The sequence below is a fragment of the Triturus cristatus genome, chromosome 6 (genome assembly GCF_964204655.1).
Source record: "Triturus cristatus chromosome 6, aTriCri1.1, whole genome shotgun sequence".
NCBI classification, from domain to species: Eukaryota; Metazoa; Chordata; class Amphibia; order Caudata; family Salamandridae; genus Triturus; species Triturus cristatus.
Genome location: NC_140589.1, coordinates 1,767,176,424 through 1,767,191,020, shown reverse-complemented (window position 1 = coordinate 1,767,191,020; position 14,597 = coordinate 1,767,176,424). Strand labels below are relative to the sequence as shown.

The following is a 14,597-nucleotide window of genomic DNA, read 5'->3' as shown; positions in this document are numbered from 1 at the left end:
TGCATAATCGGCAGATTTTAACCCAAACAGAATGTGTTTCTAGCTCAAACGGATCAAATGATATTGAAAACCTGGCAATGTTGGTTTTCGCGCAGTGGAAGGCCCTGTGAAAAGGTTAACTGGGCATCTTTCGGTTGCTTTTGTCTATATTAGCCTGTTAAAATGACACTGAGGTGAAATCTTTGCCCAAACAGTATTACGATGCGTAAAAATGGCAAAATAAAGAAGAAATAGTATTTAAAAAATTGCCTCATTATGCCGCATAATTTACTTTTTCTTGACACATAATTTGTTGCTCCTCTGCCGCATAAAGTGGCCCTGTAATAATACACTGTGCACGGTTTGCGAGCAGAATTCTTGCTTTGAGTTGCACCAGGTTTCCCGCTGTAACCTTTTTGGGCAGCGTCTGGCTCGGGGGGTATTCACGACCCCGAACATGCTGGCCGTATAATATTAAACGAGCCCCACTGGGACGTTTCTTAAAGTCCCCCCCCCACCCACCCTTCAGTCACAGACGTGAACCCAGCCTCGGTGACGCGCGCAGAAGTAACTCGGCCCTTTTAATGGGCTGGTTTCACAGACTCCAAACTGCACGGGGGCCTCGGCTGATGGGCTTCTGCTGGGGGCTACTCTCTGTTTGACTTTCCTCGCGCATTATTCCCCCGTAATTGGTAACTCCGAGCACTGCTTAAGTGAATGCGCTTGGCAGCGGCAGCAGCTGGTCGCCATTCAAGGCCTGGGAGCGGAGTGACGACTGAGAGTGTGGCGGCCGCCGCCATCACCCGGGCTCGGTTAATCGTATACAATCCGGCGAAAAGTGGAATGGCATTAACAAAGCGCGGGACGTCCTTTTAATTATTAAAGAGCCTCTCAATATCTTGCTGTATCTTTTGTCCACGCCTAGCACTTGCCGCAGTCTTTTTTCCCCCTTTCGTTTTGTTATTGCGCGCGCGCGCCTAACGATTCTAGCCTCACAATGTTGCTTAAATTGGGCCAGATGCCGTCTCAATAGAGCAATCTGCCCATCTCGCAGGCATTAAGCCGAAAATTATTTCGAAAATTGAAGCTTTTAGCACACTCCGGATTAATGTGATTGTGCGGAGCTTGCTTTAATTCATAGGCCTGTGTCGCCTCATTAATTGTCATTTCATTAATTGCTGCAGCCAGCCCAAGAGGCCGACAAGATGGACGGCTGGTAAATGTGACACTCTGAGGCAGCAACAAACATCTCCCTTTTGTATGTGGACTGATTGTGGCCTCCAGAGCTGCATTGTTTAGGACTGGATGCTGCAGACTGTATTGCACTGTATTTTATTGTATTGTAGCATTTGTATAGCGCCTACTACCCTTCTGTGTGGCGCTGAAGTGCTTACTCACACGTGTAGCACGCTATACCATGTGGGTGTGTGGTCGGAAGAGTGTTGTTGCTTTGAGCCTGTGTGGGAAGTGTTTCCATGTTGTGCGTGATGACCACCGAGGTGCGGCTATCCTGCTGTAGGATGAATCACTAGACGGTGTGATGAACGAACAAGTGTGAGAGGTAGATGCACCGTTTTCTAGTTTGTGTTATGCTGGAGGCTCCAATTAGTTCTGCAGGTCCCTTTAGTGTGTCTGTAATTTTTTTCTTCTGTTTTCAGTCTGAGAAGGCCGACCACTCAGAGATTTTATGTATCAGGGGAGGTAAAAGGTGTAGTGGAAGGGTGAGTAGAGGCAAGGATCGTCTTTCAATCTACAGCTAGGGAGTAGCCCGAAAATGTTAAATACCCCCACTTTGAACTAAAGATGTTGGGGAACCACGTACATGAAGCAAATAAATCAAGACCCTCCCCAGAAGAGCTCTCTTGTCTCTTCCATCCAAGCATCTACCCATTCATCCTTTCATCCTTCCATCCACCTTCAGATATCCATTAGTTCACCTTTATATTGTCATCCATTCATTCTTTCGTCTATCAGTTAGTCTTTCAATATTCTGTCCGTCCGCCCATCAATATCTAAACCTGTCCATCCATCTCCAAACCTCTCCATCCATCTATCCACTGTTTCACTCATTCATCTCGCAGCCACCCTTTCATTCATCACTCCATCTATCCATCCTTTGTCAGTTATCCATTCGGTCATCCCTCCATCTACCCTTTCACTTAATCCATCTATCCTCCCTTTCACTCATCCATCTATCCACCCTTTCACTCATGCATCCATCCTTTCACTCATCCATCCACCCTCCACCCATCATCCACTCATTCATCCATTTACCATTTTTTCATCCAGCCATCGTTTCTCTCATCGTCCATTCATTAATCCATCCATCCTTTCATTAATCCATCCACCCACCCTTTCATCCATCCGCCCACCTTCCCTTTCACTCCCCCATCCTTGCATCCATTATATCACTCATCTATCCTTACATCCATCCTTTCACTCATTCATCCATCCATCTACCCATCCGTCCTTTCAATCACACATCCATGCTTTCACTCACTCACTCACCTTTGTCTGCCAAGTTGCAGACGGAAGAGGCCCATCAAGAACTCCACCCTTGCTGTAGCTGCTAAAGTTGGGGGTCACAGTGCCCCAGCATAAATCTTTTCTCTCATCCATCCATCATTTACCTCATCCATCTATCCATCCTTCCACTCTGTCCATCCAATACCCTTTCACCCCATCCATCCATCCATCCTTTCACTCAGCAATCCATACTTTCACTCACGCATCCATCAATAATTTCTCTTATCATCCATCCATCCACCCTTTCACTCATCCATCCATTCACCCTTTCATTAATCCATTCATATATCCTCCCTTTCATTTGTCCATCATTCTTTAAATTATCCATCCACCATCACTTTAACTCATCCATCCATCCTTTCACTTGTTAATCCACCCACCCACCCATCCACCCTTTCACTCACCCACCCATCCTCCCTTTCACTCACCCACCCATCCTCCCATTCACTCACAACCCCATCCATCCATCTCTTACTCACTCATGTTTCCACTCATCGACCCTTTCATGTAATTTAGGAGCCTGTGTCTGCCGAGTTGCAGACAGAACAGGCCCATCATGAACTCCACCCTGCTATAGCTTCTAAAGCAGGGGTGGAGGTGGGGGGAGGGGGAGTGGTGGGGGTTTGATTCACTATGCCCATGATCTACAGTATATCTATGCCAAAAAAAGGAACATAAGCAGACTTCCCTGTTTTACCTGCTGGGCAGCAGTTTGAAACCTGGTAGGACTTGCTCAGTCTTCTTAGGACTGTAAATGATTGAGTAATATTTCGAATTGTTGTTAGGATCACAATACACCCAGCTGGTGGTGGCCTTTATAATTTTGCGCCGGGTCATATTCAACATCTTATGAGCATCAAATCTATTTCATCATCTCTTTTGCACAGGGAAAGTGGCCTCCTATTAGCCCCTTATACACAGGGGAGACCCCACCGAGGACCACATCCTCCTCTACACCCTCCTTCTCAACCCACACCCCTTTCATTTCTCCATTGCTCAAACTCATTTGATTTACTCTACCCTAATCCCTTCTCTTGTCTTGCATCCCTGTTCTGTCCCCTGCGAGCCCTTTCTAAATGTTGTCATTTGCTTGCCCACCTTCCCTGGGTCTCTTTCCCTGCTTCGTGTCTCTCACCCTCCACAGTAATTGTCCCTCTTATCCCCTCTTCGTTCACTCTCGGCTGCTTTCTAACACACTGACAGGGCTGGACTGGCCGTAGCGGGCACCGGGCAATCCCCCAGTGCGCCCCACGGGTGGGGGCCAGTTTTGGGCCCCTGGGGGCCGTTTTTGTTACCCGGCCGTTTTTGCAGCATCGGCCCTGTAACAAAACCGGCCCTGGCAAAGAACTCGGCCGCACCCCCACACTCCGGCCGAGCACGTTGTCAGGGCCGGTCTTGGTTCCCAGTCCGGCCCTGCACATGGATTACTTTAGCTGCTTTTTCTTTTCCCTCCCCCTCCCACTTTGCATTTCATGTGTAATTTCCCTGTCCATCTCCTATCTCTCCCTGTCTCTTGTCTCTCCTTCTGGACCCTCAGGGACCTTTCAGGCTCATGGCCTCTTGACTAGGGTCTTGTCGCCTACTTGTGCAACACTGATGTCACAGCCCGCCTACATATGTAGGCAACTGAAAGGGCACGTCCTATTATTCATTTATTGTATTGGCCTTCAAAAGCATTGTTATAATATAAATAAAAGATGTTAGTACAAATATGTGTGTAGATTCAAAAAGGAGGAGACCTGTGAGACAAAGCCAAACTACGAAAGAGAAAAAGACAATTTTATATTTAATAAACACGCACCGTTCAAAGTTAATGAATTGCTTAAAATCATATTAAAGTCTCGGGTCAAGTCAGAAAAGAGTAAAACAGAGTCTGGCAATTGATGAAATGACGATTATAATCCAGTAATCCTGTATCTGGAAACCTCCCGGCAGACGGAATCCCGGTTTCCCAATGTTTGGAGCCGAATGTTATGTTATGTTATGTTAATGGGTGACTTATATAGCGCACGGCTACTCCAAGGAGTGTCCCGGCGCTTTCTGACCCATTACTGAGAAAAAGAGAAAAGACAACAGAACCATAACAGAATTACTGATTAAAAAGCCAGGTTTTCAAGGCCTTTCTAAAGGCAAACAGGTTGGGAATGCGGCGGAGATCAACAGGAAGGGAGTTCCATAGTTTGGGGGCGAGATATTTAAAGGAACGTCCACCTATTCTGACTTTCCTAATGGGAGGCACCATTGCCAGGCCAAGATTTTCCGACCGGAGAGATCTGGTGGGTTTGTAGAAAGAAAGCCGTTTCTGAATGTAGGAGGCCCCCACCAAATGGAGTGCCTTGTGGGCCAGTGTAAGAGCTTTGAATGTGATTCGCTTCTTGATCGGAAGCCAGTGAAGGGAGGAAAGCAACTCAGATGATCTGGCTTGCCGGGGTAGGCCGAAGATGGCTCTTGCCGCAGAATTATGTACAACCTGGAGTTTGTGCAAGAGATAATCCGGCAAACCCAGGTAGAGGACATTGGAATAATCAAGCCGGGAAACAAATCAGAGCTTGTACTGTCAGCTTCCTGTGGGCTAAAGGGAGCAAAGGAAGGAATTTACGCATCATTTTTAGCAGACCAAAACAGGTACCCGTGAGACCTGTGATCTGTGTTTTCAAAGCCAGGGTGTTATCGATTTTGACCCCAAGGTTTTTAGCGACCAAAGAGGAAGAGGAAGGGGGGGGACATGCAAACCGGCCACCATTCCTGCCAGGGCGGTTCTGCCTGACAGCCGAAGAAGAGCACCTCGGATTTATCAGGGTTGCACTTGAGGCTGCTCCGCTGAAACCAGTTGAAGACAGCCCCAAGGCAACCACGGATGCTCTCCCCGTCGAACTCCATGCCCTTCTTGCAGGTGTTCAGGAGCTGGGTGTCGTCAGTGTATGATATGATCTGGGCACCCATCGACTCCGCCAGTACCGCCAATGGAGTCATGAAGATGTTAAAAAGGGTCGGGCTCAGCACCGACCCTTGTGGGACTCCGACATCCACAGGCGGCACCTCGGCGGAGTACGGGGGGGCCCAGACCACTTGTCGACGACCCGCTAGGTAAGATCTCAGCCAGCTCAACGCCGTCCCTCTGAGACCGATCTCGTGAAGTCTTCACAAGAGGGCCTCATGCGGGACGGTGTCGAAGGCCGCCGACAGATCCAACATCACCAGCATTGCTCTTCCGCCTGTGTCGAGAACTTCCTTAATGGCTTCATTAACTTCCAAAAGAGCGGTCTCAGTGCTCAAGTTGGAGCGGAAGCCAGATTGGGTGGAGTGGAGTAACCCATGGTCTTCAAGAAAGGAAGAAAGCACAGAGTGGACGTGCTTCTCGACGATCTTAGCCAAACTGGGCAGGAGAGAAATGGGCCTATAGTTAGCATGTATCTCTGGGTCAAGGCCTGGTTTTTTTAGAAGGGGAACGACCATTGCCTTCTTCCAGGCTGGCGGAACAATGCCGCAGGACAAAGATAGGTTCAAAACAGGAGAAATTAAGGAATTCAGAATCTTGGCAGTCCTGGCTAAAAAGCTCGCCGGGCACGGGTCCAGCGGAGAGCCAGATTTAATCCTGAGTAAAAGATCCAGAGAATTAGATTCCAATAAAGGAGGAAACTCCGATAGAATGGGGCAGGAATCAGGAGGTAAAGTCGTCAGATTGGAGTCATGCAATGATGCATTTGGGGCAGCTGGTGGAAAAGATTCTTGAATAAATTTGATTTTCGTATTAAAGAAGATGGCCAGCTCCTTTACCCAAGATTCGGAGAACTTATGCTGGACTATGCTAGATTTGGGAGAGATAAACTCTTTGACAATGGTAAAAATTTCTTTACTGGAATTTGACGCAGACTCAATTCTATTTGCAAAATAGTTCTTTTTGGCCTCAAGAATGTCAGAGTGGTAAGATTTAATAGATAGTTTATAGGCAGACTTAGCTTCTTGGTCATATTGCTTCCGCCAGAGTCTTTCGGCTAACTTACAGTTACGCCGTGCCAGAGCAAGTGACTTAGAGAACCAAGGAGCCGAACTGCGCTTAACAGATGAAGAGGGGGTAGAAAGAGGAGCAAGATCATCAAGCCTTTCAACTAACCATTCCTGGAAAGTTTCAAGGTCCCTCTCCAGATGGCCGGATAGAATACAGGGATATTCGTGAAGCGCTTGAGCAAGATTCTCAGGAGTAATTTTATGCAAAGGTCTTCTGGGGTGCCTAAGGTGGTCTGAGTTAATATAAGATGTTTTACTTCTGCCCTGAATTAAAAAACTAATCAAAGAATGGTCAGACCAGAGAACAGGGGTGGGATGGGACATAATAAGGGGAAAGGTGGAGAACACTTGGTTAAGCGTGTGACCCTTATCATGAGTCGCACTTGAGATGTAAGGAGTTAGACCAAGGGGAACAGTGATGTCCTTGATTTTGACCGCTTCACTGTCCAACTCAACGTCCATATGGATGTTAAAGTCCCCTAACATTATGCAGTTTTCCACCTTCAAGCAAAGAGCAGTGATAGCAGATTGAAGGTCATCGAAGAAGGAACCCCGCAGACCCGGAGGTCTGTAGACAAGAAGCCCAGAAAAAGATTGATGCGGGGAGAGTGCAATGGAAAAGGCGAGGGATTCGCAGCCAGAAATAGGCAGAGATGGAATAATTGTGCAGGCAAAAGATCTTAGAACTGCAAGTGCAACACCACCACCTTTACCCACTGTCCTATCCTGTCTGTAAACAATATAATCTGGCGGAAAGGCTGCCGCGATGTCAGGATTAGACGACTCGCAGAGCCATGTTTCTGTGAGCAAGAGACAGAGTGGATTCTCAGAGGTAAGAAGCTCAAAGATGTCCAAAGCGTGCCTATGTAATGAACGGGTGTTAAGCAATAAGCACTTAAACTGTTTAGGAGGGAGTGGACGGGAACCCTCAGAAGCCCGGTATATGTTGGGATACCATCCACAACCTGGACAGCAGCATTTACCTTTGAATCGACCAGGAAAGACATACCGACAGGTAGCGGTATTAAGGTTAAATGAGAGTAGATCCGCTGCAGAGTAAGTAAGCCTATGGCCAGACAAATATACCACCATTTGGCTGTGATGTCTGAGGCCCCCATGTGGGTAGCAGGTAGAGGGTTTGGGGCAATGAAGTCCTAACAGCAGCATCCTTGTTCCCAATGTTGAAGAAACAACAGTGAAGAGACAGGGCAAGAGAGAAAGGAGGTCACCATTCCAATGACAAACTAATGTTGCCGAAGCCAAAGATGTCCAAATTTGGACTCCATCATCAGCGCAGCATCAACAGCAATAACAGATCCAGGGTTTCAGGACAACAAGCTCTCCACCCTGATGATGGGGCATTTGCTAGTCGATGCAATAGAGCAACCACAACTTTCCCCACAACGCATCCCACGCCTCCCATGAAACAGATGGAAGGTGCTGACTAAAGCCGACACAACTGTAGCAGCGGCCTCAGCAATGGCTATAATGTTTTATTTAATAAGCGCCTGAGAGTAAGTTCTACACTAATAAAGTATATTACAATATTATCCTATTTACACATAATATTTTCCTTCAACCTAGATCATAATCCAGCTCTTGCCATTATTATTAATTGAGGACATTTAAACGACCCACTGAAACCTTGAAGTCCAAATTAGGATAAAATAGGCTGAGAGGTTGGCATAACTTACCTTTTCATTTTTGGGTAAAATACAATGACACAGCAGGTTTTAAAATCTATGTAAAATGGAAGCGGGAGTCAATGTACTTGTTTTAGCATTGGAGCAATGAGGGTAATTACCTTAGGTTGGTGATTGGGAAGGGGGGAGCTGATTCTTGCTGAACAGTGTTTAGTGGCGGCAGTATTGTTGCTGGAAGGAAAGTTACTAGGCTTTATTCCAACACCAGTTGAAGCAACAGGAGGGAAAGTGTTGGACTTCGAAGGGGTTAGATTTACTATTCCCACTCCAGTCTAATCAACACTAGGGAAAGCGCTGGACTTCGGAGGGGTTAGATTTACTATTCCCACTCCAGTCTAATCATCACTAGGGAAAGTGCTGGACTTCGGAGGGGTTAGATTTACTATTCCCACTCCAGTCTAATCAACAATAGGGAAAGCGCTGGACTTCGGAGGGGTTAGATTTACTATTCCCACTCCAGTCTAATCAACACTAGGGAAAGCGCTGGACTTCGGAGGGGTTAGATTTACTATTCCCACTCCAGTCTAATCAACACTAGGGAAAGCGCTGGACTTCGGAGGGGTTAGATTTACTATTCCCACTCCAGTCTAATCAACACTAGGGAAAGCGCTGGACTTCGGAGGGGTTAGATTTACTATTCCCACTCTTGTCTAATCAACACTAGGGAAAGCACTGGACTTCGGAGGGGTTAGATTTACTATTCCCACTCCAGTCTAATCAACACTAGGGAAAGCGCTGGACTTCGGAGGGGTTAGATTTACTATTCCCACTCCAGTCTAATCAACAATAGGGAAAGCGCTGGACTTCGGAGGGGTTAGATTTACTATTCCCACTCCAGTCTAATCAACACTAGGGAAAGCGCTGGACTTCGGAGGGGTTAGATTTACTATTCCCACTCCAGTCTAATCAACACTAGGGAAAGCGCTGGACTTCGGAGGGGTTAGATTTACTATTCCCACTCCAGTCTAATCAACACTAGGGAAAGCGCTGGACTTCGGAGGGGTTAGATTTACTATTCCCACTCCAATCCAATCAACACTAGGGAAAGCGCTGGACTTCGGAGGGGTTAGATTTACTATTCCCACTCCAGTCTAATCAACACTAGGGAAAGCGCTGGACTTCGGAGGGGTTAGATTTACTATTCCCACTCCAGTCTAATCAACACTAGGGAAAGCGCTGGACTTCGGAGGGGTTAGATTTACTATTCCCACTCCAGTCTAATCAACAATAGGGAAAGCGCTGGACTTCGGAGGGGTTAGATATACTATTCCCACTCCAGTCTAATCAACACTAGGGAAAGCGCTGGACTTCGGAGGGGTTAGATTTACTATTCCCACTCCAATCCAATCAACACTAGGGAAAGCGCTGGACTTCGGAGGGGTTAGATTTACTATTCCCACTCCAGTCTAATCAACACTAGGGAAAGCGCTGGACTTCGGAGGGGTTAGATTTACTATTCCCACTCCAGTCTAATCAACACTAGGGAAAGCGCTGGACTTCGGAGGGGTTAGATTTACTATTCCCACTCCAGTCTAATCAACACTAGGGAAAGCGTTTGACTTCGGAGGGATTATATTTACGATTCCCACTCCAGTCTAATCAACACTAGGGAAAGTGCTGGACTTCGGAGGGGTTAGATTTACTATTCCCACTCCAGTCTAATCAACAGTAAGGAAAGATTTGGACTTCGGATGGGGTTAAATTTACTATTCCCACTCCAATCTAATCAACAGTAGGGAAAGTGTTGGACTGGACTATTAGCACATACAACTTGATTTTTCGAGTATCCATATATTTTTCAAATATCGGTCCCCCCAGATCTGATATATGCATTATGGGTATCAGGAACAGTAGTTTCCTAGCATCATGTCCCCCACAGAAAGCAACTATTCCATCAACTACTATTCCTGATACTCACAGTGGGGGAATGTACAATTTAAAGGTACATATTGGATTTGGGACAACCGATATTGATGAAAAGCAACCACAACCTTACGTAAAAACTTATATGTTGATTCAGGACCCTTCAAGAGCACAGCCAGTGCCCATAGGAATACACATTTAACTGCTTCACAAAGATCCCCCTTCAACCAGCATTCTAGATGATGATGCAAATAATTCTCACTTAAGGTAAGATCATGGCTTATCTTCCCTTTGCCCCCCCCCAAAAAACACAACAAGGACAAGGAAAACAACAATAAGATTAAGAATCATGAATCTGAGACAGATTACAATATGTGCTTGGCCCTACTCCATAATGGGAGTTCCAATATCTGAGGGCCCAGATCCTCAGTTGGTCTAGACCCTTTACCTAAACAAACACCCCCACTCCTAGCTGTAATAGGTTATACCTTTGTAGCCCCCCAGCCCAGTGTCTGATGTTTGTCTTTTATTTTGTTCTGTCACCTGTATTAATCACCTGTTAGAGATAGGGTGGTGGGAAGACGTTTACTGGTGCCCAGTCTCATCTGGACACTCAAAACATCCAAAATAAAGCAGTCCGTGCTCATTTCTGGGCTGTCTCAATCATACAAGTGTGACTTAACATGTGACAGTACACGCATATCGAAAGGATTGGGTGGTGTTCTCTGCCTCCTTCCAGGTCTTTGCCCAGGAACCAGCTGGTGGGCCTGGTTGGGGGAGAGTTTAAGGAGAGCTGTCACTGCCTCCAGCTCCTTCGTAGCCACATCCAGCAGCCCAATCCCATCTTTCTGTAGACAGAGGGAGAGATATGATTTGGAAGGAGCAGTCCGGTTCCCCCAATCCCCACTCCCACTCTGTCAATAAAATAAGGATTGGAAGGCGAGGGATTATGATTTTTCCTACTCCAGCCCAATTCACACCTCCTCGTTCACTTCTAATGTTGGGGACTGAAGTAGGAGGTGGCGTGGACAAGTGATCAGATTTTCTGAACACGTTGTCTGCCAAGATAAATCAATAGTGCTATTTTAACACCCAAAGTATGTAAATGATGTTCTTCTTCTATAAAAAGAAAATGATAGGAAGAAGGGAGAAACACCTCTTGTGATAAATGTAAAGAGTTAACATTAGGGATGAAAGATGGGCTACATTTTAAAATTAATCCATCATCAAAATATCTAAAAAAAAAATAGGAAAACACAACAAGGCAGAAATCTCCCCAATCCTATGAGCAGATGTTATAGCAAAAAAAAGAAAGGAATCTTGTTGGATAGGAATTTAAGATCCACCGTCTCCAAGGGTCAAAAGAGAGGACACTGTAAAGATCTCAACACTGAAGGAATGTCCCAAGCAGGGAGAAACAACTCATGAAATAGGATCTTGTGACTGAGAAGGGTTTGAAGACCCTTGGCACTAATGTATCAGTTTCATTCTGGGATTTCCAAAACTCCTGAAAGGCCTTGATAGCAAACCATTATGACTTTCTTGCGGATAGTGAAAGATTTAAGTGAAAACTATCTAATAAGAATTGTAAGTTGTAAAGCTGAAGAAAAAGGACAGGATGGAGTTTATAGATGATGAGAAGAGCATCACCTACCAAAAGACACACAGGGGCCGATTCACAGAACTAATCTGAGATAAAATCCTAAACTTACTACTTTTGGTATTCACAGAAGGCATTTAGTAGTAGTAAAGTTAGGACTCCTAACTTTACTACTATTAAATGCCTTTTGTGAATACCAAAAGTCGTAAAGTTAGGGTTTTGTCTCAGTTTGGTAGTAGTAAAGTTAGGAGTCCTAACTTTACTACTACTAACTGCCTTCTGTGAATACCAAAAGTAGTAAGTTTAGGGTTTTATCTCAGATTAGTTCTGTGACTCGGCCCTACAGTGTCTGGAATAAGCTTTGAAGGTAGATAGTCGCCGTGAGTTCTGAAAATTGTATTGGGAGACCTTTGCTTAACAAACCTAACCTTTAAACTTAAAAACCTATACATTAAGGGTAAGAGGGGGAGGTAGAGTTAATGGTCTCATAGGAAAAGGGAATCATATCAGCACTCCGGAAAGATGAGAGGCAAAAGCTGTCAGTACAGAGAATCAGTATTGTTGTGGCCAATAATGAACCACCAAGATAACCTCCTCCTTCTCCTGTTGTATTTTGTCCCACTGGAATAAGAGGAACCGGAGGGATTGCATAAAGTAACCTCTTGCGCTTCCTCAACAGGCGTTCACCTGTGCAGTCGGGCATTGTTTCTGTAAGCAAAGAGGTTCAGATAAGGAGTCCCAAATCTCTTGCATATCTCCCTGAATGTTGGCTTTGATAATGATCGAAAGCTCCTGCTTAATAGATTCGTTTGTATATTGTCTTTTCCATTCATGTGGATTTCTGATATGCATAAAATATTCTTTCTGCCCATAAGGTTACGAGAGTCGCCACTTGATTCGGGGTCTTGGATTGAGTGCTGTCCTTATGGTTCATGTAGACCAATGGTATCTATTGTGCATTCCGACCAGAATATCTTTCTGATAGATACTGGTCCTAAACTTCTGAAGGGCTCTGAAGATCGCTATTAGTTCCCTCCTGTTCAACGATCTCATTCTGTCCATTATTGAGCATTTGAACTGCCATGGATTCAGACTGAGAGTGCCTCCCCAGCCGAGTTGACTGGCACCCATTGTCAAGATCAAGCGTTGCTGAAGGTTCATTAGCCCCCTTTGAATGATGTCTTTATATCCAACCGCATTGTGCATTTAGTTCTTCATTCAAAGTTGAAATGTGATGGTTGTGTCTCATGGACTTAGGTGTCTTGGATCTATATGATTAGGAGGATTCTTGCACTTCCTTGGATCCCCACATCGAACGAATGTGAATATAGGAATCATAAGGCGGCGTCAGTGCTGGTGTGTTGATTTACTGCTGTATCTAAATTTTGTGATTTGTACTGTAATCATGTGTAATGGATATGATGTTTTGTTGAATCAATCCTTATAAATATATCCAGGTTCACATCATTACGTCATTGTTATATACGTGAGCGTTTTGTCGATGTCATTGGATCATTTTCGTGACCAGCATAAAGGTTAAGTGGGTTAGAAATAATTCCTCCAGGGACATATTCTCTTTGTACATAAGATTACCAAGTTCCTTGGGGGGAAATGGGTTGCGCTGTTTCCTTATATAGTAAAGATATCCATCGTCTGCTGCTCCAGCGATGGAATGCTTGCAAGCCCAGGGGGCAGGGGCGGTACCCTGAGCAGGGTCTCCAGCCCAGCAGGAGACCCGCCTCCATCTCCTGTGTCCTTGTCCCGGGGACAGGAAACACAACAGGAAGATTCTTAGAATGTCAACCCCTCTGTGGCACCAGTAGGATGGACAGGGGTTCCATTTTCAGAATCTCCTGACTTGTTCCTGTCTTGGAGGGGGCTTCACCTCAAAAGTGATGACTGGGATGAGGGCGGTAGAGGTAGGTTCTTTCAGCGCAAGAATATAAAGTCAGTGTCACAGGTGAATATTCTGTTTGTGTTCTCATTTGTGCTCGTTTGCAAGAGAAGTAGCTTGAATTGCAAGCCACAGAAATACCACTGCTGACTAACAAAACACAAGACTAACAAAACACAAGGTCGCCCATTCAGGAAATTGTAAGTAGAAATAAATCCTGCCATAATGGAACATGGACTGAAAAGCGCAGTTATCAGTCATTTGAGGTAGCGCATTTAGGTTCTGCTAAACAATTATAATATCTTATTAACCGTATTGTGTTGTCGCTTTTCAGGGAATACAGGCCACGCCGAGGTAGTGCGTGTAATCTACCGGGCGGAAGACATCAGCTTCGAGAAACTGCTCAAGGTCTTCTGGGAGAATCATGACCCGACACAAGGTAGAGTGATGAGCGAGCCGGTATTTAATTATCTAACTAATTACAGCTGGGATAATTAGTGTTTGCCTGCACAGGAGAGATGAACCTTGAAATCGCACTGGGGCCCAGAAATATGATTGCTGGAGTTTTATTGATAGAGAAAGAGACAAAGCGAGGTGCAGAAATGCACCGAAGCCCCTCCCCTCCCTGCTCCTCTTACAGCAGCCTGTGGTGTGCGCATGCGCCCACCGAGGTGGAACCAGCCAATAGAAAGCCTGTATCACTGAAGTGTTGCAAACCCTCCCACCTCCTGGTGTCTAGTTCATGTAGATTGGAAAACGACGTTCAGCAGCTTCCAAGTGTGCCATACAAGTCACCTAATAATAAGGATAAAAAAAAAAATAGTAGTGTCAAAGCCAATAGGTCTGTCATTGGAGGCCTCCTTTTGCCTTTGCCAGTGTTTGTGAATGGTTTTTGCAAGACTGCAAGGGGGCTACTTTTTGTGTGTGTATAAGTATGCCCAAAAGCAGAATGCAGTTACTCAGACATCCCCGCCTATTTTTCTGATTGCTAATGCGTAGCATTTTCATGGCTTCAGTGTGTATC

At 45.5% G+C, this 14,597-nt stretch overlaps 1 protein-coding gene across 1 annotated transcript in view; it reads left to right on the top strand.

The window, feature by feature from the left end:
• Positions 1-14,597, top strand: part of MSRA (methionine sulfoxide reductase A) — a 907,683-nt gene that overhangs the window by 475,704 nt on the left and 417,382 nt on the right. The window contains exon 4 of the mRNA XM_085613039.1: positions 13,908-14,012. Within this exon, the coding sequence (XP_085469165.1) occupies positions 13,908-14,012 (105 nt within the window). The remainder of the gene's footprint in view (positions 1-13,907; positions 14,013-14,597) is intronic.